Source organism: Phaethon aethereus (assembly GCF_964289735.1).
Source record: "Phaethon aethereus genome assembly, chromosome: 3".
Lineage (NCBI taxonomy): Eukaryota > Metazoa > Chordata > Aves > Phaethontiformes > Phaethontidae > Phaethon > Phaethon aethereus.
In genome coordinates this window covers 113,092,560-113,118,742 of record NC_138576.1, presented here as the reverse complement: position 1 = coordinate 113,118,742, position 26,183 = coordinate 113,092,560, and the positions used below count along the sequence as shown (strand labels likewise).

Sequence of the window (26,183 nt, the reverse complement as noted above, 5' to 3'; positions counted from 1 at the left end):
TTTTAAAATGGGTGCAATGTTTCCCTTTTTCCAGTCTCTAAGGACTTTACCTGACTGCCATGACTTTTCAGATATGATGGAGAGTGGCTTGGCAACTATATCAGCCAATTCCCTTGGGACTCAGGGGTGCATCTCACCAGGTCCCATAGACTTGCATGTGTTCAGGTTCCTCAGGTGGTCTCGAACCTGATCTTCTCTTACAGTGGCAGGGACTTTGCTCCTCCAGTCCCCATCTTGCAGTCCATCCCCTCAGGAGATGGGGGAAGGGAGACTGCCAGTGAAGACTGAGGCAAAGAAGTTGTTGAGTATCTCAGCCTTCTCCTCATCTGTTGTTGCCAGTTTGACAGTCTTGCTCATCAGGGGGGCGGGGAGCAGTACGCTTTCTTTGACCTTCCTTTTCTGGCTGACATACCTGTAGAAGCCCTTCTTACTATTCTTTGCATCCCTTGCCAAGTTCAGCTCCAGCTGCGCCTTGACCCTCCTGACCCCATCCCTACACAACCAGGCAGCATCCCTGTACTCTTCCCAGGATACCTGTCCCTGCTTCCACTGCCTGTGCGTTTCCTTCTTGCCCTTTAGTTTGACCAGCAGGTCTCGACTCAGCCATGCCAGTCTCTTGCCTTCCTTTCCTGATTTCTTACACCTAGAGACCGAAGTAAATGCACTGATTGTTTTTTAAATTTGATAAATAATAAATAATAACTGAATTTTTTGTTTAACTGAATTTAGTGGGGCTATCCAGATTCATTGTAGCTGGGTGTATGACCCAAACCAGCTGTTTGGGAAGAAGCAGTTATTGAAAAGATGTGTGTTTTTCACGATGTAATAAAGGGTGTTTGTTGCTTTTAATGTTGTTTCCATTATTTTCAATGCTACATATATTTTTTTTTTAAATCTAGTTGTTAAGTTACCTATGTGTCTACTAGTTTCATCATTACTAAACCTATGTTTTCTCCTTGAAACTAAATCTCGATAAGTTCCACCCCATTTCCCCCTAGCCCTTCCATTTATATTAAATACTAGAAGAATTTAAGCTAATGTAATAGTGTGAAATTGAGATGCATTTGACAATGCACTTCTCCTCTGATGAGGGATGGGCTAATGTAATCAGTAATTATTTTTTTGTGTGACCTTTACAAATCAAATGGCTATTTCCTTACTTTTCCTTTGTTGTGCAAGACTGCTGCAGTTAGTATAAAACCTAATTTATAGATAGAATCACATTATAATAGAGTGTAATATTCTCAAGAAATGTACATACTGCATGGACTTTATAATGAAACAATTCAAAGAAATGTATAAGATGGCCAAGATTAAATTTATGCTGTTAATTCACAATGGGGTTTCCGCAATGACTGTAGGGTTGTCCTGGAGCAGATGCTAAGCAGTGAAAGTGGAGGTAGTAATAATCCTTGTCTAGGATGAATCCTGTGTTAGTAATGGAATTACAGTAGAGAGATGCTATAGCGTTAGGGATCCAGACTGGTAACTGCAGAGGGTCCTTCTACCAAATACACCTAATTCACACCCACTGGTTGAATAAACAACATAGAGTTTAATGCCTTTCCAACATATGCAGTTGCGAACAGTGTTTCATTTTGACAGCTATGTGGTTCTTCTGAGATCTAAGGAGCATTTGTTCATGAAAAGTATCCAGTAACAATGGGTGAATCTGATGAGTGAATGATGATCTACATGCATGAGACTTCTTTCCATTGCTTTAATAGATTCCTTATGCCTGCAAACCTCTTCTGAAAAATTTAGCCTTTTCTCATAAATGACGTAGAAGAATCCTGTCCACCCTCCCTCCCTTTTTTTTAAATGTAAATAACAAAAAAACCATACCCAACAGCAACAAAACCTCACGATTCATTTGTTCAAATTAAGGAAACCTTTTGGAAATAGGATGTTCTCTCACTTATGAGAGTTCTCTCACTCACCGAATCAGTTGATTCAGTGATTCAACTGCTAATGCCTCAATAAACACTGTAGAAACATCTTATTGAAAAGCTAAACATAAGTGTTAAAAGTAACTGTGTTAGGGAATATAAATTATTAACTCACTGGTGTATATATACATAAATATATATCTCTCTATTTTAGTAGAAGATACAAATCCAGAACAGAAACATGGAGGATCACACTACTTATCTTTGTTTACATGTTGATCACATGACATTTCTCTTTTTTTTTTCCTGTACTTCTCAAATTTTCCTTTAGTCACAAGAATGGTACTTACTTGTTGTAAGTGAAGGACCCCAGGATGAAGAGCTGGCATTTTAAAGATCATAACAGGAAAAAAAAAAAATTTAAGACATTCTGTATTCTCAGATCACAAGAGTTGTGTTCTGAAGCCTTATATTCTAAATTTTCAGTTTCTTGGAAAGGCAGAAAAGGGAAAGTTTCAGTTAAATATTGTTTTACAGAGAATGTTTCTGAAAGTTGAGAATAGAGCAAAATATACATATGAAAAATGTATATATATTTTTATATATGCACCCATGTACTTGGTGATATTGACATGTATATAAAAGTTCACATAGCATATTTGCCCAAAGAGGTTGTGGAACTAACCTCTGTGGTTGTCGAGAGAAATTGTGGATACCCCATCTTTGGAAATGTTCAAGGTCAGGTTGAATGGGCTTTGAGCAACCTGATCTAGTGAAAGATGTTCCTGCCCATGGCAGGGAGTTTGGAACTAGATGATCTCCCAATGTCCCTTCCAAGCCAAATCATTCTTCGGTTCTACATTGGAAAGTGAATAGGAAAAGGACACCAACTGAAAAGAAAATACTAATGGTGTCCATGCTAAACCAAATGAGGGAGACATGAAACGTGGAAAGTAGCAGTTCATGTCACTGCAGAATAAGTATCTGCATAAAACCACCATGGCTGTTGCTGTTGGTATTTCTGGGGGCTATGGTACTGATTCTCCCCTGCAAGCCTGTTATGGCTTGTGATGATGATAGTGGGGAAAATTGTCTGACAAACTAGAACATTGATTTTCTGAATTTGCATAATACTTTGGTTTGATAATTAACAGTAGGATCCTTCTAGCTCAAGAAAATGAATTTCTGAGTACTACGTGGGCTACAGCATCCTGTACTTACATCTCCACTGCAGATACAGGAATTGGTTCGTTGGTGGGTTTTGAAGTCAAAGACAGTATGCATGTTTGAGAGAGTAAGATTGACTTTGGATTCAGACCTGAATTAGGAATGACTGCTGTTCGCTTATCTGGCTCTTATCTCTCAGGTTCTTTACTAATATGAACCAATACAATGGAAGGTATTGTTGGTCTAAAATACTACTGCCACCAAAAATCTCTACAATGAAGGAAATATTTACGTTTACCATTCTCCGAAGAAAAGTGTTAAGACTTTTATTCTAAGGGATAACACCTATAACATTCAAACACAAAAAGCTATAATTAGAAATAAGTATTTGAAGTGATTTGCTAATTATTCCTTGTTGTCTGATATTTCTCTGACTGTACCAGCCTTATGTTATCTCATTGTTTTATTTAAAGAAGTCGAAGATCTCTGCACAGACTGAGAATAGATACGGTTTGCAAATATGACAAGTTTGTGTTTTGCATTGCCAAGTTCTGGTTAGTTCTTAATTTATGAAACCCCACTACAGATGGCCTCTTGCTAAATTTTAAAGCACTTCCATATTTCAGAATGAGGCTACCTTTCAGCAAGTCACTTTTGTCAAAGCCTTGGTGTTCCTTCAAGACATTGTCAGCGTGTCCTATGGGAATGTACGAATGGTGAATACGCTGGTCTGTTCTGTACCATATATTTGAATCTATGGAAGTTATTTAAATGAAGCGAATAAGAATGTATTTTTTCTGACTAGGAAATAAGTTACGACAGGTCTATTTCTAGACAGCAGAAGTAAGTGTGCCTTAGTGATTAAGAGTTGTGTTCTTCTTCTTTTTTAAATGACTAACATGGAGTGAGAGGTTGGATGTCTTTTGAAAACTTAAACCTGTTTCACCTGAACATGTTTAACTAGTTAATAAGAAACATCAAAAAAGACAAAACCCTGAGGTCAATGATCATTTTTTGTAAAGCCATTCGATGATGTTTAAATTTGTTTTTTGGGTCTGTCTATAACATAAGTTTAATAACCTAGCTCAAATGCAGATTTCTAATTTTCAATTAACATAGGAATAATTTTGTTTGCTAAAATAAAATAAATGAATGAATGAAAAGTCTGAACCATGAAATGTTCTAGGTAGCACTTTTTAAAATTCCAAATTTCAAAAAATCATGTGGCAACTGTATAGCTCAAGCTTTAAGTATTAACTTTTAACCTTTGACCTTACAGATTTTAACCAATGAAATGTCTCTTTAAACTTTAAAGGAAACAATGATAACGAGCGCCTGGCGATTGCTAGACAGCGAATTCCATATCGACTTGGTCGAGTAGTTGATGAATGGCTACTCGACAAAGGTAAAAAACATTGATTAAAACTTCAAATAAAAAAATAATTTGAACATAACCAAGTAGTACTTCATTGTAACACTAATAAACATAAAAAATAAATTTCAGTAAAACTAAATTAAAAACAAATTTAAAAAAAGTAAAATATAGAGTAATATTTGCATACCTTGTATAATAATTTCTATACATTTCTAGAAGTACCAGCTGTTTAATAATCTTACCCTGTTAACTTAAGGTTAAAGGGACTGTTAAATATAATCCACTAACTCAATCTATGAAGGTACTTATAGCAAACATTAACCAAAAATTATAAATCATTCATAGATTATATTACATGTTCCAGCATCTAAATTATTAACTAAAAATATATGTAGTTATGATATCTGCATTATGGTCCTGAAAAAAAAATTTGTTTAAACTGTAGGTATCTTAAATAGTGGGCAATATGAATTGCCAATCAAAATGAAGTCCCTTTAACGTTTGCAACTTATAAGGGGATTTTGGAACAAACACTAATTAAAACAGAACTTGAAGTTGTGTGCATGCTTTTTGTGAGCAGAAGCCAATCTGCTAAAGTGACTAGTCTGTTTACTAAGAGTGGTACTGTTGCTGAGGATTTCTCTGTTTAATGGAAATGTGCCATGATTTCTCCATCGGTATGTGTATCATTTCTGAAGCCGCTTTTACATCTAAAATCTTTTATTTTAATTGATAACCTTGCTGAAAGCCAATCAGACATCTATTTTTGAATCCGCCTCTGAGATATTCAATGTGAACCATGTGTTTCTTTTCAGTGTGGATGTGGAAGGAAAATAAACATTTAAATACAAAAAGGAAACATTTAATTAAAAATTTTAAATATTTTATTCACTTATATAGAGAGATATGACAGATTACTGCATAACATACTCTTTAAAACTCACTGGACCTGGTGACTTGTTGGCATATATATAAGCTCTCTCTGTGTGTATATACATATTTGTATATGTCTATACATACATAAAATCACGTGTACATACTTAAAGCTATAGGCCTTATGCTGTATTACGTGGAAAAAAACTTCGAAATGTTGTCAAACTTGAAGAAAAAGTAATCTTAAGGAATTAGAAACCTGGCATTCTTGACACACCCCCAAAAGCTTAACACTGATTTCGGGTAAAAGGGAGAAGGGTATCATTTGTAGTATCAAACACATTTGCAAATATATTTGATTGGCCTTTTAGCAAAAAAAAAAAAAAAAAAAAAAAAAAAATCCCAAAACGTTATAAATTAAGAAAAATGCAAATGCTCTCAAAATTTATGCATTTCATGGACACCTCATTAAAAAGCAATGAATTATGAGTCAAATCCTTTTCTTATAGTTTATTGCTCTCATTATTCACCCCATGAAAATCTGTTATCACTTGTGTAGAATATAGTGTTCACAGTCAACATTTTGCATGTATATAATATTATCTTCACAGGGCGTCAGCTTACAATCTTCAATAGCCAAGCAACCATAAAAATTGGAGGCAAGGAACGTGGCCATCCTTTCCAAGGCCAGCTCTCTGGTCTTTACTACAATGGCTTGAAAGTTCTGAATATGGCAGCAGAAAATGATGCCAACATCGTGATAGAAGGAAATGTGAGACTTGTTGGTGAAGTGCCTTCCTCTATGACAACTGAGTCCACAGCCACAGCGATGCAGTCTGAGATGTCCACGTCAGTCATGGAAACAACCACCACTTTGGCCACGAGCACTGCTAGAAGAGGAAAGACCCCGACAAAAGAACCTATTGGTCAGGTTAGTCGGCTTCCTCGCCTTTTGCAAATATTTTCCTGTCTTTGAGTGTGGCTTCCTATATCACGTTCACTCTGCAGATGAATTGTTCCTGTTGAAGAAATGCATAAATTACAGACAAAGGTTGTGTACCTCCATGGCTCATGGATGCGATTCTCATCAGTATTGAGAGGGAAAGTAAGGACTTTGCTGTTCTTCTAAATTAGGCAAACTTACCAGTTCAGGGTTTTTTTTGTGCTGAGTTTTATTATCTTGTCATCCATCTTCATAGTGGTGCATATTTTTAAACATTCTTTCTTCCTTTAATGGCTTATATTGATTATTTTCAGTGTAGGAATGCAGGATGTGTGGAATTAGAGATAATGAAGTGGTGACTTTTTCCATGAGATAGAGAGACCCAGTTTGAAGAGGCAACAGGAAGGAGGTGTGAAGACAAAAAATTGGAAGAGGCTGGAAAAGAAGGAACTAGCAGTTCCTCTACTCCCATGACTGATCATCTGGGGCAGAATTCCTCATAAGAGGCAGTGGCAGCAGAGGGAATTAAGAGCACTCTGCACCCTGGGAGATTCAGTTTCCAAGTCAGAGGCTGTTGTTTACTGTTTGTTGAGGATATTTGCATCTCATGAATTTAGTGATATATTTAGCAGCTTTCACGTTTTGTCAGGATCTCTGTCTAATATATGGGGGAATTTAATTATTGGGAAAAGGAGGGGGAAAAACGGGTGAGTGAATTAAGTATCTTCATCTTGTGGAGACCCTGAGTAACAGCATTCAGACTTCGTGCTTTACCAACTTAAAACTTAGCAGGACACTTCGGTGGCAGAGAAGATTATTTTCTATTTATTCTGCCTTAAAAGCAAAACAAAACAAAACAATGCACTGCTAAAAGCTTTTCCTATGCTCACTTGTTCACGTGCTTGCTTGTGCACCCACTGTGCCGTCAAGCCATGACAGCTGCGCTCTGAGATCCAGAAGCAGGACAAGGAGCAAAGAAAGTGTCATGAGTCTTAGGGAGCAACAGGAGCACTATGTGATGAATGAGGTCAATTTTTTCAAGAATAGAGGAAAACATGCTGATTAGACTGAGAGGATGAGGTCAAGTTGCCTGTTTTCTGTGTAAAACTTCAACTCACAGTTGGAATTTAATCGAGGCATCAAACTCAACACTTCCGCTTTTCTGTCTGTAGTTTTTTGGTACACTTTATACTACAGATTGAAAACTACAGTGATGTCAAAGTAAAAATTGTTGCTTCGTATAAGGAAGCAGAACACTCAAAAGCGAGCTTTTAAAAAAAACTTTTTAACTTGTATTTTCAAATAAACACAGGTTTTATGCATTTTACATGTTTATTTAAAGTGCGTGAGAATCCAAAGGGGATAAAAAGGCGGGCAATAAAACCCAACTAGAGATAAATGGAACCAGCTGCCTCCAAAAATGGCATCCATTATAGATCACAGGTTGCAGTTTTTTTCACTGTATTTAACTGTAACTTTTTATTGTAGCAAACTACAGTGTTTTTATTAAATAGGCAATACATTTTCTTTGTTATTAATTCTATTTTAACTAGTAACTCCCACTTTATTATCCAACTAGTCTGATCTCAGTATTTTGCAGCAATGAAATGTAATACCTCATCAAATTTGCACAGAGAAAGATCTGCATCTAGAAGTGTAGGAAACCCTCACAGCATGGAAGAATTTGAGCTAAATTAATGCTACTAAATTAAAATTAAACTAAGTTAAACTGTTCTAACAGTTCCCAGCATGCTTTTGACCTCTGCCACTCTTTCAGGTAGCTTCCAAGCACAATTTGGGAGGAAGAACGTCACAGGGAGCATTCCCAGTTGGCACCTTGCATGATTTGTGGGCAATGGGAGTTTACTGGTATAGTTGCTTTGCCAGTCGGCCTCAGCTTCCAGGAATGATCCTCAGTATGATTTACTCACTTGTTTGGGTGTGTAGCCATTAAGATTTTTCTTTTTGAGTTATTCCAATGGCATATTTGGGGAGGAATGAAAGTTTATTGAGCTAACAACCGTGATGAGGTATAATTTTTTCTGAAGAGGGGAAAGAGACCATTAGGCAAAAAGATCTTCCACAGATCTTCTGTTTCTAGGCTGTGGTGCCTGAAATAAGCTGTGGCCCTTGCCGACTTTATCAGAGCATCTTCACAATTTATTTAGAGCACCTTGTTGCCACTGGAGCAGAGTGACCTCAATGTAACTGTGCTGTTCTCTTTTCCTCGCCTGGCTGAGCTGGCTACACCACAATGCTGTCAGCACCTGCTTTTTGATGTCCCACCATCATGAGCCTCAGACAGGTTCCAGGAGCATCCAGAGGTGCACAGCATCTCACTAAACCACATTCTGAGGGTGAAGGTTTAGAGCAACCTCTCTCACCTATTAGCCTGACTGATGCGAGTCCTTGATGCAGCCTATGTGAAGTAACTTGGCAGAAATATTTCTGTAACTAAGAACCTGAAATTAACATTTCTGGGGAAAGCATTCAGTGTTAATGTCATTACAGCACATGGCATCCTAGTCTATAACTGAGCCCTTCTTGCCATTAATAATACACAGTGGTTTACTTCAGCTATGTCTAAACATCCTGCCTGGTAGGATCTGTGTTGTCATTACGACTATACACTTAATTAGTCAGGGACTACACTGGAACATAGTTTGCAATCAGGCCTGTGATTTGATTTGAAGATATTGATAACATCCCAAAGTGAAAGCTGAAATTTGTCTGCAGGATGCTGTTATTCATGCAACAAACTCAGACCTAGGAAGCTACTAAATCAAATTAAGGACATAATTTCTTCTCTTCATTAATACCGGTTTTCTTATTCTACCTGCATGTGCTAGTGACCCGTAAGACTCCCACAGGTCTATCCTGCAGGGTGCTGAGTAATCATTTTCCATCTTGATGTCACTGGGAGATGAAGGAACTCACCATCTCATGGAAAATCTACTGTTAGTTTCTGCATTCCCTTTCATTTTTGTCCTTTACATTGTTTTCTGATTTTTATTTATATATCACCTCTGCAGGAGTGTCAACTACACTGACATTCTGTAATGCACAAGAAGAAAAGTTATCTTTCTAGCATTAATTAGGTTACTGAATAAAATATGCAGCTATACAGCAATTGCTAATGAAAAAACATTACATTACTGCAAACCAGAGCATGTCTGAAATAGAAGCAAATGATCTAATCAGTCAGAGATTGTTTGCTCCATTTGCAGAGGTATTGTATTCAATTAAAGATTACAATACTTAAAGAAGATCATTTAAATCTCTATTTATAGGAAATGTTCTTTTAAAAAACCTACGTTAGTGCTTAAATTGATGGAGTGTGTGCTTCTCAGCAGTTATCTAACCAATGCAATATATGATACAAGATAGACATGATACTTCCAGAAAGTATGTTGAATACTGTTGGGCGTGATTTTAGACAAATGAGAAAAAAAAGTGCTTTTTGTTAGTGACTCTGCTCTAAATGAAGGCTTTCCCTACTTGGAGGCTGTGTCATGTTTTAACAGTGGATATTTTGGTGATGACAGACATCTTAATTATCATACTTGTAAACGTAGATTTTTCCAAGGGGAGGAAGGTACTCTAAGCCTACTGAATGTCAATGGTAGGTGAATATCTGATTTTCCTTAGCGTCTTAAAAATCACCCTCCCCCCCAACCCCCGGTCATAATGGCATATAGAGCTGTCAGCCTTCATGCAAGGCACTGCATAAACACATAGGAAGTGACAGCCCCTGCCTCAAATAGCTTACAGAACAAACAAAAGGTATCAGGTAAGGAGAAAAAAAAAAAGGAAATTAGGAGGTGGGAGGAAGAGGGAAATAAAGCAAGCATTGCACTGTTTCAGTGTTAACAAGCAATGTACGGATTTGCAGCCATCATGACAGTGATAGTTTACTGCCTGATTTTTGATCCAGGCTCTTCAGAGAGCAGCCCCCGAGCTACAGCTGTCCTGCAGGATCACCACGTAGTTTATGGTAGACTCTGGAGCAGGCAGTTCAAGGACTGGACTGCCCAGTTTGCCTGAGTTGGGCAGTTGGTGCAAAATCGGCACGAGCTGGTTGGTGGATGAGAGGTTTTCTCTACTTTGCTACTCACTCGCCATTGATACGTGGGGAAACCCAAGCTCACTGGCATGGAAGCTGAGATTGCAGGAGAGGTCCTTCGCTTCTCCCACACTGAACAGAAGGAGGCTCAAAATCTTGCATACCTTTATGAGCATGAAAAGCAATCCCCAGCCATAACTGTTACAAGAACAGGACTTCTGTTAAGTGAAAATATGCAGCTATGTGTTGCTAACTTTTGGTGAGCTGTAAGCATACAATGGGGCTCAGAAATCATTAATTTGGTCTAAGAATATCATCCTCTTTATGAAGTTATGCAGTTATGTTATTTTTTCATTTTTGATACTTCTTAAAAGTCTCATTTGCAAGTTTTTCTATTCAATCATGAAGGTGGTAAACATCTTTTAAAACCGAAAATAAAGGAGGTTCACATGTTGTATAACTCCGAGAGCTGAAAAGTTAAGCAAAACATCAAGTACTGCATGGCTTGCAATAAAAATTGCAAGAGTTGGCAGAAACAGAAAGGCTTCAAAAGGACTTTGAGTGTGGGTTTTGCTTGAATTAGGATAGCACAATCAGGCCTTTAGTATCTCTTTGGCATGGCTTTGTGGATCTGTAGTAACTGGAAATCATAAATGAAGTAATAGTAAATCAAGAATAATATGCTCATTTCTCATCCGTTTCTAAGGATTTGATTATGACAGCCCATCCACAGAGCAGCCTCTGCTCTCATGCGTTGGAAACCGTTTCTGAAAGTTGTGCGCAAAATAGCTTCTTTTATTTTTCATAAGGGATTCTGGCAGTCCTCTTTGTTCTCATCAGAGTGGGCTCTTACCAATAGCACTAAGCCACTTAACCAGCAATTGCAATATGCTGTGAGATGATTGCATGTTTTGCAACAATAGGCACTGATTTTTGGTCAAGCAGAATTAAATTGACTTCATATTAAATTGATGAGCTGAAATTTGGTCAGTTGCCTTGGAGGGCATATATCAGCTGAAGGGTATGTTTCTTTACGTGTATTGAAGCACCAGATTTAAACGGTATTCGTAGTAGCAGGGACAATGACAGGCTTGGCTCTGTGTCTTCACCTGCCAAATAAAAACAAGCATTTGAAAAAGGCAGGGGTGTTTTCCATGGAAAGAGTTCAATTTTAAGAATGGTAGTTGAGTACATGACCTTTACACAGGATAGTAAATGTGAATATATCTTATGGAGACTCACTAATCATTAAATCAATGTAGTTAATAGGAGGAAGAGTATTTTCCACCCATCTCAGTTTAAAATTAGCCACTTTATGGTTTGCAGTGCCTGTTCTTCTACACAGCAGTTGAGTTCTTTCTGTGCCTCTGTGCCACTGCCACTTCTTTGGGCATTCACACCAACCAATCCACAGTTCATCAGCCCCAGTAGGCAAAGCTCTTCCCCAGGGGTCTGGTAAATCACGAGGATTTAACTCAATGGATGCTCACTAGAGTAAAATGAATCCCATACCTTCCAGGATCACAGTGCTCAGTGCCCATACATGCTTGCTAGGTGACAGAACCTGGGGAATTCAAGTGTTAAGGACAAATCTCATTTGCATTAGGATCTCTGTGCAAATGTGGTAGTTTTGGGAGTGCTCATCTTTTATTTGCAGTTAGACAGAAAACTAGCTAGGTGCATGGAACACATGCCCTTTTTTTTTTTGCCTTTTTGTTTTGTTTTGTTTGAACTATCAGACTATGCTTTTTTAGTCTTTTCTAATTATTTTTGAAAATTCGATTGATTATTTAAAAACATAATTGTTTGTTAATACTGAAACTCAACTAGGATCTCTAAAAAATTAAAATAGGATACTGTCAACACTAAAATTCTCTAGCTATGTTTTAGTATTTGCTACCCAATCACATCTGACTTTCTCACTCTCCTGCAAAGTATTTGCATATTGATTATTGGCTCTTCAGTTAGAGCATATTGCAGAAGCATATTTTCCCCTGTTTTGTGTTTAAAAAGCAAAGGTTAAAAAGAAAAACAAAGTGAATGAGGCTTACTATGAGGTTTCAAAAGTTCTCTCAAACTCATTAATGCTTCTGTATTACTTCAGTGTTTTTGAAAATTTTATCCAAGACATTTTTATGTATAGATACTATATCAGAGTATCCTTAATGTTTAAGTTACTTAAGAAATACCTGCTTCTGTGCATGCAGCCTTGCCATTGAACACCTAAATAACAGTGATTGCCACTAGCTTTGTAGTCTACAGAGAATTTTGCCTTCGAAACCGGCACTTTGTGTCAAGTTCAGAGGATAAGACTTGCTGTTGGTTGTTGTTAGCATTTGTTAGAGAGGAAGGGTCCATGCAGGCAGTTTGTAGCACACTGGGTCACCAAACTGCAGGCATAAAAATGCCTGGACCTGACCAGCAATGACACTTCATGTCTACTGCACTGTGCAGTCCAGAGAAGACCGACTTCTGCGTGGGTTGCTTTGTTTTTTAGCCTTGTTGTGGATTAGCTTCAAGAGGCACCATCCGGCCATGTATGATGCATTTTGGTCATGAGACATGCTGCAAAGCCTAGCCTTTCACAGGTTTTACCTGAGGACGAGCAGCATGGAGAGGACCCTCTCCATTCCATTCTGTGAATTGTTATTCTGACTTGGCAACAGGAGTTTAAAGAATTAACAAAAACTTCAAAGTTTCTCACACCGGCACCCCTCCATTGACATCTTTTCTTTGTTATTCAGTGCAAAAGCTGACTGGGATAAGTTTCCAGCCCTTCAAAAAGGAATCCAAACCATGCAATTTCCATTAAGTCAGTGGGATATGTCTAAAACCTTGAGCACTGCTTTCAAAATACCCCCTACGGTATGCACACACAGGGAAAAAACATGTTTGTAAATTGAATTAAAACATTGTTAGTATCCAAAGAACCTCAAGACGTTTGGCTAAATTGTTGATTAATTGCTTGTAAATCAAAGTTTATTTTTAAGTTCAATTTGGGAAAAAGGGTTGTGAGGCCACTGCAGCTTTGATTTTGTTGTTCTTTCATGTTCAAATGACCAAGCTCAGTTATTACAAAGTTTGCTCTGTCATGTTTTTTTTTTTAACCCACATTGGTGTTATCCAGTCTCAATTTCTGGCTCATTGCATTTTTTAAATATGGTGAATTTTGCTTTTCAAGTAGAGCAAACATTGTCTTGATACTAGCGTGTTTTCATAGCATGCTGCTTTTCTTTTTTCCTAATGTGTTGCTTGTGTCACATTAACGCTGTAGTATTTCTAAAACATCCCTCTGCATAATATGAAACATGATATCTGATGGTTGCTGAGCAAAGCGACCCTCAAATTTAGCCAGTGATTTGTTGTTGGAGAAATATTTCCCTCGCGTTCACAGGTTCTTTCTTCCAACTGCTTTCTTAGGAAGGGTCCTCTCATACGGAGCGGTGCTTGGTTCTGTCTTGTGCTCGGTATCTGTCCTCTGTGCCCCCCCAGTGCCTCCCAGCACACTAAACAAATGTCATTACATCAGGATTATACAGGAACGGGATTGTTTCACCCAGGTGGAACAAGAGGCTATGGCAGAGTTGGTGACCCATGACCGTACGGTCACGTAGCTGTTACGCACTTTTCTGCAGCTGGGATGGCTGAAAAGGCTTGGGTGTTACTACTGATTTTCAGTAGCCCTGCAGGAGAGGAATCCTTGCACGGTGTCGGGGAGCTGCTCTTCCCCTGTGAAAAGAAAGCGGTAGTCCTTCAGTCCCCTTACCATTCACTGAAGCTGTGGTAAGCCTGAAGATCTTGTTCATCATTTCCTTTGGTGTATTTCTATGACTGAAGCACTGTGTGTTTTACATACTTGGCTCACACAATTTCCTTTCAGAAAGCACAAAATAATACATTCTATTTCTTGACTTTCGTGTGAAGGGCTGAGGGAAAGGAAGGTAGATGGGGTTGGGGCGTGACTCTCCTCTCCCAGCGGTGGGAGCCCAACGCAGGTAGCCACCTCTGACAAAGCACAGCTTCGGTGTGCCGCTACGCCGGCAGACCTCCCCCCGCGGCGTCCTGCAGCGAAGTCTCAGTCCTGGTGCTGCATTAAACGACCACTGCGATAGTTCCCAGGCTATACGTACCCGAGCGGTGCTGGGTTAATTCCTGCAGGTTGCAGTAATCAATTCGTGCTTGTATGTTTGGCTGGCGAGGACCCACCTACAACAGCATGTTGTTTAATGTTTTGTTGAACGTCAAACACGTATCAGAACTTTCAAAATGTAAGTGATACAACCGTATTATATACTGGAGTTTTCTCTAAACATGACAGTGGTGGTAATGTGTGAAGCCTTTCTGCTCACTTACTGTTATTAAGAACAAAGCTTCATTCAGAGGCACACCTGCTTCATAGACTGCAGGTCGCTTTCTTTAATGAAATAACTCTTGGGACTATGTTCAGTTAATAAGTTTGTACAGTTTACTAATAAAAAAATTCCTTTTTTTTTTTTTTCTGTGGGTAGTACCAACATCCTACGTCTGTCTCGAATAAATCAATAATTATTTTATGACATATTTTATTTAATCTGTTAGATAAAGTTGTCTTTAAGTATTTGGTTCCATTTGCTAATTTCCATCAGCATTTGATCTGAATAACTGGTGCTCAGGGTTTTTTTATATATGGGCATTGCTTCAGACTTGGATACTTTCTAACAGTTATGTTTCCACGCTCTTTAACTACAGGATCTGCAATTCTTTTACAAATAATTTTGCATGCAGGCAGTGTATTATTTCTTTGCATAGTTTTCCTTTCTTTTAACCACTCTCTGTCAAAATGTCCCTTTTTTGCAGTATGGTTTTGCAAGTATATATACACACACACACATACTTATAAAAGCCAGAGGAAGTTATTAGATTGGAATTTTTTTAAAGTGAACAGTAAAGTCTCTGAAGTGACTTGAAAAAACATGTGAGAATTGCCAGTTTCTCCCAAGAAGGAGCATAAATGGTGGGCAGGGACATCAGCATTGAGGAAGAGAAGAACGGAAGTTTTCCCATGGATCTAACTATACCACTGTCTCCTAAAAGTGCGTAGAAACATGGACTGAGAAATAGGAACCACTTCCTTAAAATCCACTGTGGAGGGTGAGGCAGTACATTGACCAATTAAACAGAAATCAAAGACCTAGGTTTGTATACTGACCTGGAGGAGATGATACCATATTCCTCCAGTTCGTCTCTCATCAATAAATTAACTAAGTACCTCCCTGCTGTGAGATGATGATGGGTTGAGGATGAAATCCATTAATGGCTTTGATATGTTCAGGTAGATTATTAAGGGTTATGTCTGTATCTAGACATACAGGAGTGGAAGTACCAGGTTTAAGAGAACATGTAGCAGGTAAATTAGAAGTAGTTCTGGAAAGAGCAGAAACTATGTGGGAGGAAGCCCATGTGAAGAGGTTGCATAGTGCTGACACACCCTCAGATCCAGGAAGAAAAAAGGCTCACATGGGGAACAAAACATATGAAGGTATATCATACCATATTATTTTGCTATGTATTTTAACCTAGCCGCATACTAAATGTTTGGTATTTTGTGGGTGGGTTCTGTCACGAAGAAAGACTGAAGAGGTTGACAGGGTTGTTCAAATGCCCATCAGCTTGCATGAGGTTTTGCTCAGCCCCCAGCATAACACTATAAATATAGAGAACACATTTATTCTGACATTTTCCTGCTTGAAAAAAAAGGATGAAGTTAGAATAAATGGCCTTAGACATATCTTAAATGACACTTACATGTTATTTTCAGGTTTTTAAAGCAGGGCATTAGTATCTGTGCTGAGTAGATGCTGTGGTAATGCTGAGAACAGCAAGAGTGAGATTCTGATGTCCATGTAGCCATAGGTGTCTCCACTGATGATTAGATTCAGGAGTTGATAATTTGCATTTCTTTTCCCATCCAGACTCTCTGTGACTTTCACAAATCTGCTGGTGTTAATAAGTGTAAAGCCCCATGAGAATATTCCCCCTTCCTTCTGTCTATTTCTGGTCATATTTTGGGAAAAGAAGTGTAGATCCAGCCTCCATGTTACACAAGGCCACAAATTCACCAAAATTAAGTGTCTGGGAGTTTTACCAAATGTTTTAGCGTGATCCAGCTAGACTGAATGTATTCAGTAAAGCTGATAATTCCTTACATTAATACTAAGACTTAGTTGTTTAATTCCAGGCTCCCAGAGGTATGGAATACAACAGTCTGAATACATTTTGTCTAGGTGTGATGGACTTGCTAATTAACTGATTTAATCCATACCGAAGCATTATCAACACCTTTGTGTATCATGCCACAGTGTAGGATATCAGTGGTAGCTAGGTGTGTGTTGCCTCCTAAAAATTACAAGTATTTGCATATGTATTTGAGTGTATAAACATATTTTTTTAGTTACATTTTTGTGTGATGTCCAGTTGCAACTAGGATGGCATAAACACTTAAAATATTTCCCTGATAGTTGCATTGACATTAACTTTTCCTCTCCCTGAGGTAGATGCTGGTAGCTTGAGTCACCATGTGCAGGAATAGTCTAAGAAATAATAGTTTTCTAGAGTAGTCCAAAGAGCCATATTATAATTAAACGTGAGATAAAGTCAGTTGTAGCATTTTCTTTATGGAATGGCAATCATGGTTAAAACCATATGCACAAGTGTCAGGAGACGAAGATTCAGGATGTTATTATTGTTTTCCTCAATTAAATGTTCAATGGAAGAATCATTGGGGATGACCCAAAATAGGTTTTTCCATTTTTACCAGCAACATAACAAGAAAAAAGGAAAAAACCCCCCACTTGTTCAAATCTATTTGTGTTTGATTTTTTTTTTTTTATCATTAAATTCAGGCAAATTTGAAAAAAAAAATTCAAAATGAAAATTCAAACAAGACCAGTGTTTAAAAAATGTTTTGAGTGTATTATATTAATCTAATTAGACATAAATCTGTAAATGGCTGAGATCAGCCCAGTGTTTTCAATCACCTGTCTGTAAAGCTTTACAGATCTGTTGTGGCAGTGCCTCCTCTGTATACTTAACTGACCTTAGCATTTAAACTTTTGCAATAGTTTTGTAATGCTATGAGTCCCCACAGAAATAGAGACCATTATTTATTTTTTCAGTGTTATACAGGTAACCCTTTAGAGGTAAACGTCTAAAGAAAATCCTACAATGTGGGGCAAAACACTTAATCTATTGTTTCCAAATATTAAAAACAGGTATCAGCTTGTTTTTCCATAAGAGGAGGTTAACAGATGTCTGATATGATAATTCCACCATACGGCAATTTAATTTTCTTTCTAGTGCAATATTAAAATTATAAGTATGAACACTGAGTAGCATTAATCTTAGTAGGTGGAAGTTTCACCAACATTTAAGAAGCAACAAGGTATGGTTTTAAGTTGGTATTGAACTTCACAAGAGGTGTATTGTGGTTTCCTGTCTTTAGTCCCTTTACCACCTTTGGTGGTAAAACGAGCTAGATCACCTAACAAGACTGCACCACCTCCGAATTGCCGGGTGCCGACAGTGGTGAGGACTATGGCACTGTTCAAGGGATGCTAGTGAAGCTCATGGGGTAAATACTCTGTTTTCTGTTAACAGTGAGCCCGGAAGCTAATGCATTGCCTACGTGTTTCTGTCACATTATTTCTGTTCACCAACAGTTACCATAGACTTCTCAACATCAAAGCATACCATTTTTCTTATGTAAAGTTTATGCCTCTGTGTTGGTGATATATAAAAAGACTTGGATTTGTCAGATGAGAAGTCTGAGCTGTGAAGTGTTGAAGGTTAGGAGGGTATTCTAGGAAAGGATTAGCTTCTGCTTGCTGTATTCCTGTGCTCTTCCCAAGGAATCCACTATTAACCATTATGAGGGAAGAATACCAGGCTAGATGAACCTTTAAACTGACCAAGTATGGCCATTTTTATAACACGGTGTGGCTGGCATTTTTTGTTTTCTGCTTTTCTGAAGACAGATGTTCATATTTCAAATAATGGTTGGGTTTTAAGCACACAGTTTCCCCAGAATTATTTGATCATGTTGATGAGCTGACTAGCAAAACAAACCAAGTGGCAGGTTTTCATTTTGAAGTCTTGGCAAGGGAAGTTCATCAGTATGAAACTGTACCCATATAACCTAGGTAGATGGAGCCAAGGGAAAAAAAAAAAAAGGAGAAACATTAAAGAAACTGCATTCAGGTATTTCAGTCAGGCTACAAGGAGGGTCTGTATACCCACAGAAGAAAAGAGGAAGTTAGAGTACAATTCTCAGTTGGCATTCCCTTACCTCCTTCTTGGTCAAAGAAGAGAAAAATGCAGTGGCATGGGTGAAAGTCACAGCATAAGCATGATTTTATTTACAAATGCCAACAGTAAGGTAGAGCTCTAGTGCTGCATTATCTGGGTATTGACTGTAATAGTTGAAATTGCTTTCTTTCAGGACTGCAAAACGAAATTTTATAAGGTCTATTGCTGATGAATAAGGCATTTGAGATTTTTTAGATGATACATTTGGGCCTGAGTATGCAGAAGAATTCCTATTCAAGATAGCATTTAAATATTTGTGTTTTCTTTAAACATGTGCTTAAGTAAATGCTGGAAGGGATTTAAACATGTTCTTTTCAAGTCTTTTCTTCAATGAGCAATTAAATTAGAAATAATGTTGCCCATTCCAGTGCCGCCTTAGCCTAGGACTGAACTAAGGTAAAATCTGAATCAGTTCCCATTCATTCTCTACAGAAGAAGGAGTTTTGTTTTCTCTCTTTTTTCTAATTTAGATGTGGCGTGAGGTGCGATTCTGATGTCTGAGCCACTGTTTTGTAACAAAAATTTGAAATTAATGAATTGTTTTATTTCTGTCCAGGTTGGGTGTCTGTGAATTACATTCTACAAAATCTCACCCACAGGTCATAGGGCATGTAAAATGCATTCTGATGTGCTAGTTTTAAATAGCTCATTAATCATTAATGTCAACATTCTTTTAATTGTGGTTCTTTGTGACTAGCAGACCATTTACTGGTGATCTGCAGAGAAGATGGCTCATTACTTTGTTGGCTCTTTTCCATTTTTTTCCACTTGCTGTACCACACTACTGATGGTTAAAAATACATGAATAACTGACAGATTGTTTTTTTACATACTCTGCTGCCATATTTGCCACAAGAGCCTGTACTTATCTTCCTTTAGGAGCAAAGTGATCTGCTGGATCTTGAATAGAAGCTGTTTAAGGGCTGTGAGGCCCTTCTTTATAAAAATGAAGTTTGGACAACGAAGACATTTTGAGAAGTTAGATAGGATAAGTGAATCTTCTTAGAGTATCGCATAGTTATAACAGACCTGGTGAAGCTGAAGAAGTTAAAGGATACTAGCACATAAAACATGAATACACCCAACCATGAATAAAAGCAGACCTCAGATCTGCCAATATTGGGGCATATTATGGTATAATAGAAATTTTGGTATAACTTTCCCCAGTACAAACTTCCATGACTCTCTCCAAGTTCCTAGTTCTGACTTTGAAGAAGAGCTGGGATAAATGTGGCTGATTCTGCTACTAATATCAAGTCACTTCTGCCAAGGCTGCCAGCAAAGCTCTCATATAGCGCTGGAAGTGGTGGGTTTTCCACTTGCACTCTGGGAATTGGAGTGAAAACACATGTTGAAAGCACACAAGGTAACAAGCAGTTATTGCACAGAATAACTTGCAGCCACTATTGACCAAGAGGAGATTGTAACTTGTGGGCTAGAGAGGATGAACTTCTGTTGCAAATTCCATGGGCTGTGCTGGCAAAATTCTTAGTATTGTCAGATCTCCCACATTTTTATTTCGAGAGGAAGTGTTTCTCAAAGAAGGACAAAAAGCCATTAGCACAATTGAAAGCAGCCAAATAGCTAATTCTTAAAATTTTATTTTAATTACAAATGAATATGCTCTGAGAGTTGGATCAGAAATGTCTATTACCCTAGCACTAGAAATGGACAGAAATGAAAGGGTAACAGATCCTTGACTTTGGCTAAATAAAGGAAACTGTTTAATGAATGCTTCATACATTGAGCCAAATTCTCAGTCACAGTGGTACAACCCTATTGACTTCAGTTATGGGCATCAGTGTAGCCGAGAGGAGAATGTAAATCACAAAATTGTTTGTACGCGCTACCTCGGAGGCAGCCTGTGTTTTGAAAAGACATTCATCACTCTACTTCATCATATATAAATTTGCCACAATACAAATAATGAGTTTGAAGCATAGAAGAGGAAGTTAAATGGTAAAGGTGACAGCACCAAAGATTAGGGAGACAGAGGTTTGACTGGAAGAGCAAGAAAAGTTTTAAACAAAGGTATGTGTGTGGATTTAACACATGCTACCACCACCACCAAGATAGGCAAAGCTGTGAAAGAAAAAAGAAAGTAGGTGCTACTGAGCTGAGAATTTCAAATGAACAAATGTGCAAAGTGGCAGAAAACCACAGGGTTTTGCAGGTTAACCACAAGGTACTCAGGTAGGTGCTAATATTGTGTGCTATGGCATATGCAAATTACCCAAGATTTAGATCCAAAGTTAACATTTGTTTATACAAAACAAATTAAGAGCAATAGATTTGCACTGGGATAAGACTCTCTTTTCCCTGAATATTATCCTGTCATTTCAAGCAGTGTGTTTAGTTTGCTGATCACTTTCCTAATTCAGATAGTGTAAGTGCTCGAACATTGCCTGAAGTCATGTGGCACTCAACACAGTTGCCTACACAGAGGCGTCTGCTGCTATTTCGGATGCCCTGGGTTATCTGAGACTTGCATTGGGTCTTGCAGATGTGACACTGGGCTTGCTGGAACCCTGCGCCCCTCTGGAGAGGGATGTGAAGGGCAGCCAGTACTCCCTGGGGCATCGAAGGTGGGCACGCCTCCATGAAGCCGTGCCCTAACAATTAAAGGAGCTTTTGTGGCAACAAGATGATCCTCCCTCCAAATTTTCTAATTTTGCTCAAAATAGGATCATGCTCTTAACAAAGTAATGGCAATAATACTAATATTTGACTTTTAACACACCCTCTCCAATCAGTGTGCCTCTGTGGCTTTTGCAAGGGAGACTGGATTGCTCTGCTTATTTTGCAGAGACATGGAAGCCAAAGCAACTCGTTCAAATTCAGCAATCAGCAGAGGCAGGGCATGGGGGAGCTTGGGTCTCCTGAGGCCACCTTGGTAGTTAAAAGCTGTATTTGACACAGGCGAGGTTCACCGTATAAAATAAATCAGTAAATGGTTACGGATTTACAACACATGCAACCCTGAGCTGCATTAATCAGGTTTGTCATTTTTTTTAATCTTATAGCTGAGCATAAGAAACTATTTCAGGTTCAGCTGCAGTCCTAATTTTCAAACAAACAGGGTTGGTTTTTTTTTTCTCCTCTGGTGTGAAGGGTTGTGGGGGGAGGTAATTGTATTTTGTATGGTGATAGCAGATTTGTGCTGGCTTCAGCCAGCTGCCGAAATCAGCGGTACCAGTCACTGGCCTCCCCCACTACTGTGGATAAAGAGCTGCCGCCGAGTCTATTTCTCAAGCTTAAGCCGAATTGCTTTGAAGGCTTGTGAAATTCAATTTGCAAGAGAATGGAGGATCCTCTCCATGTAATTTCAAAACGTGGAAAATAGTAATTGCTTTTACTCCATTCAGAGTACCCATGTAGGCGAGCGGCGGCATCCTCTGCGCCCCAGCCGCCTCTGCCGCTGGGGTGGGTAAGAGGTTGAAGCCGCACGTGGCTGCGAGCGATGCTGGAGCCCACGTCTTTTTGCCGCAGCTGTTCCTTCCGGCGGGCGGGCACGTCAGCTGAACCGCCAGCGCCACGTCTTGCTATCTGCTTAAGGCAGCGCTTTGTATCTTGCCAAATTACATGAAAAAGGGTTTCATTACGATAACTCTCTCTTTAATTGGCTGCATTTGTATTTGTCTCTTCAGCGTGGAAGATAATCCTGTATATGAATAATCAGGCTTGATCTCAGATTTATAAGGTGTTTAGATTTGTTCCATTCAGTAGAGAACATAAGTATTAGCAGATTTTTTACGTGTCTCCTGTTAGGAGCCATCCTTGATCCTATGGCTGGCTTGTCTGCTAGTAATCTTTTTCCCTGCTTGAAGAGCTGACAAAAGCATCTGGGCCTCCCTGGCAGTAATTAGGGCGAGCTAACTGCCTGCTGTGCTGAAAAGCTCTGGGATTTGAGGAAATGCAAGTGCAAAATGCAAAATGGCTAGCATGCCAATACCTTGTTTCCTTCATACAAAGGAACCGCTGCATTCAGTTGCGTTTAACTGAGACCATTATCTTGTTGGGTTTTTTTAACTCAGAAGTTTTACTAAGCTCTTGTGTTATCTTGAGAACTCCAAGCTCAGAATAAGGTGGTTGGTTTTTGTCCTCTGTTCCACAGCTGTAAATCTAGAATTGCCCTTACAAATTAATCAAAAGCCCTTAGTTTTCAGACACTGCATTTTAAAAAGCTAATGGAGGAACCTTCCGCTATCCAAAAACCTTGTAAAGACTTGCAACAGCAATTCCTCAGTCAATCTCTTGATGTCAAGTCATTGGGTACTAAGTATTTACGAAGTTTCTTCCAAAGTGAAACTTAAACATACATAAACCTGTAGGTGGAAAAGAAATACCCTCAGGCTGCAATCTAGTAATTTTGTGTCCAAGAAGCGCCCTTAAAAGAGGTTGAACGGGAACATGAGAAGGGACTGCTTATAACATGTAGTTTACTGACACTCATGGTGGCATCCGTGCACTTGTGCTCAGGTCTGAACAGCCTTGCCTACCATGGAATGATTTGCAAGCTGAGAGTGTAAGTGGCGTGTTGTGAATGGCCACATCCCCAGCAAACAGTTGTGGGGAGCAGCAGCTAGTTCTAGCAATTTATCTTCTTGGATTTGGGTATTATTAATTTTTTTTTTCTGTGGGAAGAGAATAATGGTGTAATTTGTGAGCAAAATCCACCTGGCTCCAGTGTAGGCTTGGTAAATTAGGGCAAAGTAGCCTCTTCCTTTCCTCTAGTGGACTTTTGCAGAGGCTGGATGCAGTTTTTGATCTTTTCTTTGAATACTGAATAGCCTGTGAAGATGTCCTGAGATCCTGCTTTGTCTACGAGACTGTCTGTGTGACAGATGTTTGATACTCTTGACATTATTTTCTTTGATATTCGTTACAGTGCCATTACAAGGGCTCTGTTCTACTCCTAAAAGCTAAACCAGCATCTTGGTCAAAAATACAAATCTGGCATTATAAAAGAACAGATTTTGTTTTCTGCAAACCTCATGAAGACTTTTCTTTAAATCTTTGTCTTATTCCATGGCTTCCTGACTATCAGATCCCCTTCTTGCATTACTTCTCATGTCATAGTACGATGATGCTAGCATCATTTCTTCCTTTTCTGTGGGAAGAAAAGTAGCATCCCCTCCCTCATCGTAAGGGGGACAGTATCCTATGCTCCACTATGGACCAGCTGACAGCAGGTGCTGTTAAGTCCTGTAGTTATTTTTCTTTCTCTCTTCGGAGGTAATTATCAACCAATCTTTATTTATTTATTTATTTGAGGATCATCGATGCATTTGCCACAGCACTTTACTTTTGCTGTCACTTATGCTCAGTTCCACCACAGTGTGCCCTGAATCTGTTTTGTGATACATGACACAATTATATGTCAGGGAGATTTGCTCTTCCCTTTCCTATGTTGTATGACTAATTTATATGCAGCCAGTCCATGCTTGGAATTAAATAAGTTTTTCATCTTTCTGCCTTTCTTCACATTCTTGTGCTAAGCGTTTTTTTGACAGGGAGGTTTCCACAAAGCTGTTTTGGCATTTATTTTCACTGAGAACCTTAGTTAAATAATTTAAACAGCCAAAAAATGGTTTAAAAAAGGGCAAAATGTCTTTTCTTGTTTTGCTTTATGAACAGCTGAGTTTGAATACAGATGCAGACACTGAAGTAAATTAGATTATCTCAGCTCAGTATTCTGCACCACAGTTCCAATCCCCATCATTGTCCCAATCCCCACATCTATGAGACAGAAAGATTAAGTAATAATGAAGACATGTCACTGCACCTGCTTTCACTGTATCAAGCTACATAGAGTAAATCCATCTGTAGTTTTGTTTTTCCCCCCCTCAGACATTATCTGTTGTTCACACCTCCCAGCTGAGAGCCTGATCTAGATCTCCAAGACTCTAAAAACACATTTCTAATCATTGCCTGTTCAGATTTGCCTACAGATTTTGAAAACAAGCTGCTTTTAAAAGTCTCTCTCCATAAAGTAAACTGTAAGCATTTGAGTTGATGTGTAGCTTCATTTGTTAGAACATCTGGCACATACGGCGGTTTAGTGGCTACGACATTGTGACTGGCATGGGCGTGTTTTCAAAGGTTGTTATGGAAAAGGTAAGAGTTCACCAAAATAAGGTGTTCAGGTGCGTGTGTAGCCTCTGAGTCCCTAACCCCCAACAGCAGAGAAAGCTTGTGTCCTACCCCGTGCACGTGAAGGTGGTGCATTTGCTCAGCAGCTGTCCTACAGAAGCTTCTGGACTTGCCTCGTTTCCTCCTTTGCCCATCCAGCTCAGCATGGCGGTTAGCTCCTGCTGGCACAGCTCCGAGTTCCTCAGTAACTCCTCAGGATGATACAGATGAGATGAACATGCGCTGGGTGATGTCATAACAGAGGAAATGAACCCATGAAAGTGCTGCGAGTCCAGAAATAAGGATCAAACTCTGATCCGTTACGTTGCTGTGCTCCTTGAATAAATTACAGCCATGTCAAAGCCATGTTTTGTTTTGGCACTGGCATGGCCTTTGACTTTCAGTCTCTTTATTCCAACATATTTCTTTTTCCCTTTCTAAATTGTTCTTCCTGCTCTATCAATCAGCATCATTTATGCAAGAATTGCTCATATTAAAAATTTTTTTCTGCTTCCCTAATATGCGCTGTGATCATATTCCCCTTTACTACAGCCTCACTGGAAAGTCTTGAGTTCCATGGCAGTCATATAATTGACTTGGTATCATCTCTCTGAAAGGTCACAGTGTACTTTGGAGGGTGCTTTTCCCTTGTCTTAGTAGCATTTTGGATAAGTAATTATGCTTCATGCAAGTCCCGACTCTCAGTTCGAATTTACAGTTTTTCTTATTCTGTAAATGGAAAATATATTTCATGCTAAGCGTAATTCATTGTACTCAACAGCTGCTGTTATGATGCATCAAAAATGGTCTATTAGGATTGATATGTTTACACTGAACCGCAGCATCTGGAATTTCCCCCTGTATTTCTGTCCTCGTCTGCCCAGGTCTGAAGCTCTTGGCTTTGGAAACCAAGCTGTGTGAGATGAGAAGTTAGGGAGTGGAAGGGAAGAGTCCTACAGACCCTGTAGCTCTTCCTGGCTTCTGCTGATGCTGTTACTAATACAAGGAGAGTTCTGCAGATCAAAAGCGGGGCAGAATGTGTCTGGAGATTAAAATTCTGTTTGAGTGCTGAAAATAACTCTTTTTTTCCTGTTGTCCTGCAATGGCCTAGACCCAAAGTTATCCTTCAGCTTGGTGCTGACTCCTGCAGTTGCAGCAGTGAGGATGCTTCCTGTTGTTTCCAGAAAAGGACCAAACTTTATCCCTTCTCCATGTATCAGTACTCCAGGCATTGATTTGTTCCTGGTTCTACTTCTGCAGCAAGTCCCTATCTTTTTAGGTGATGCAGCCAAAACATGAATAATAGGAGAAGTACTTCACGATAAATGCTATTAAAAACTAGACGCAAGCCTCGTAGCATTGCCTTAATGATAACTTCTTTATTCTTTTTTCTTTTTT

At 38.9% G+C, this 26,183-nt stretch overlaps 1 protein-coding gene across 28 annotated transcripts in view; it reads left to right on the top strand.

The window, feature by feature from the left end:
* Positions 1-26,183, top strand: part of NRXN1 (neurexin 1) — a 744,403-nt gene that overhangs the window by 641,327 nt on the left and 76,893 nt on the right. For 20 of the 28 annotated variants that reach the window (XM_081997807.1, XM_081997806.1, XM_081997805.1 and 17 more), the window contains 2 exons: positions 4,372-4,461; positions 5,916-6,235. In XM_081997807.1, the coding sequence (XP_081853933.1) occupies positions 4,372-4,461; positions 5,916-6,235 (410 nt within the window). The remainder of the gene's footprint in view (positions 1-4,371; positions 4,462-5,915; positions 6,236-26,183) is intronic. The other 8 variants (XM_081997814.1, XM_081997813.1, XM_081997811.1 and 5 more) reach the window with 1 other exon arrangement.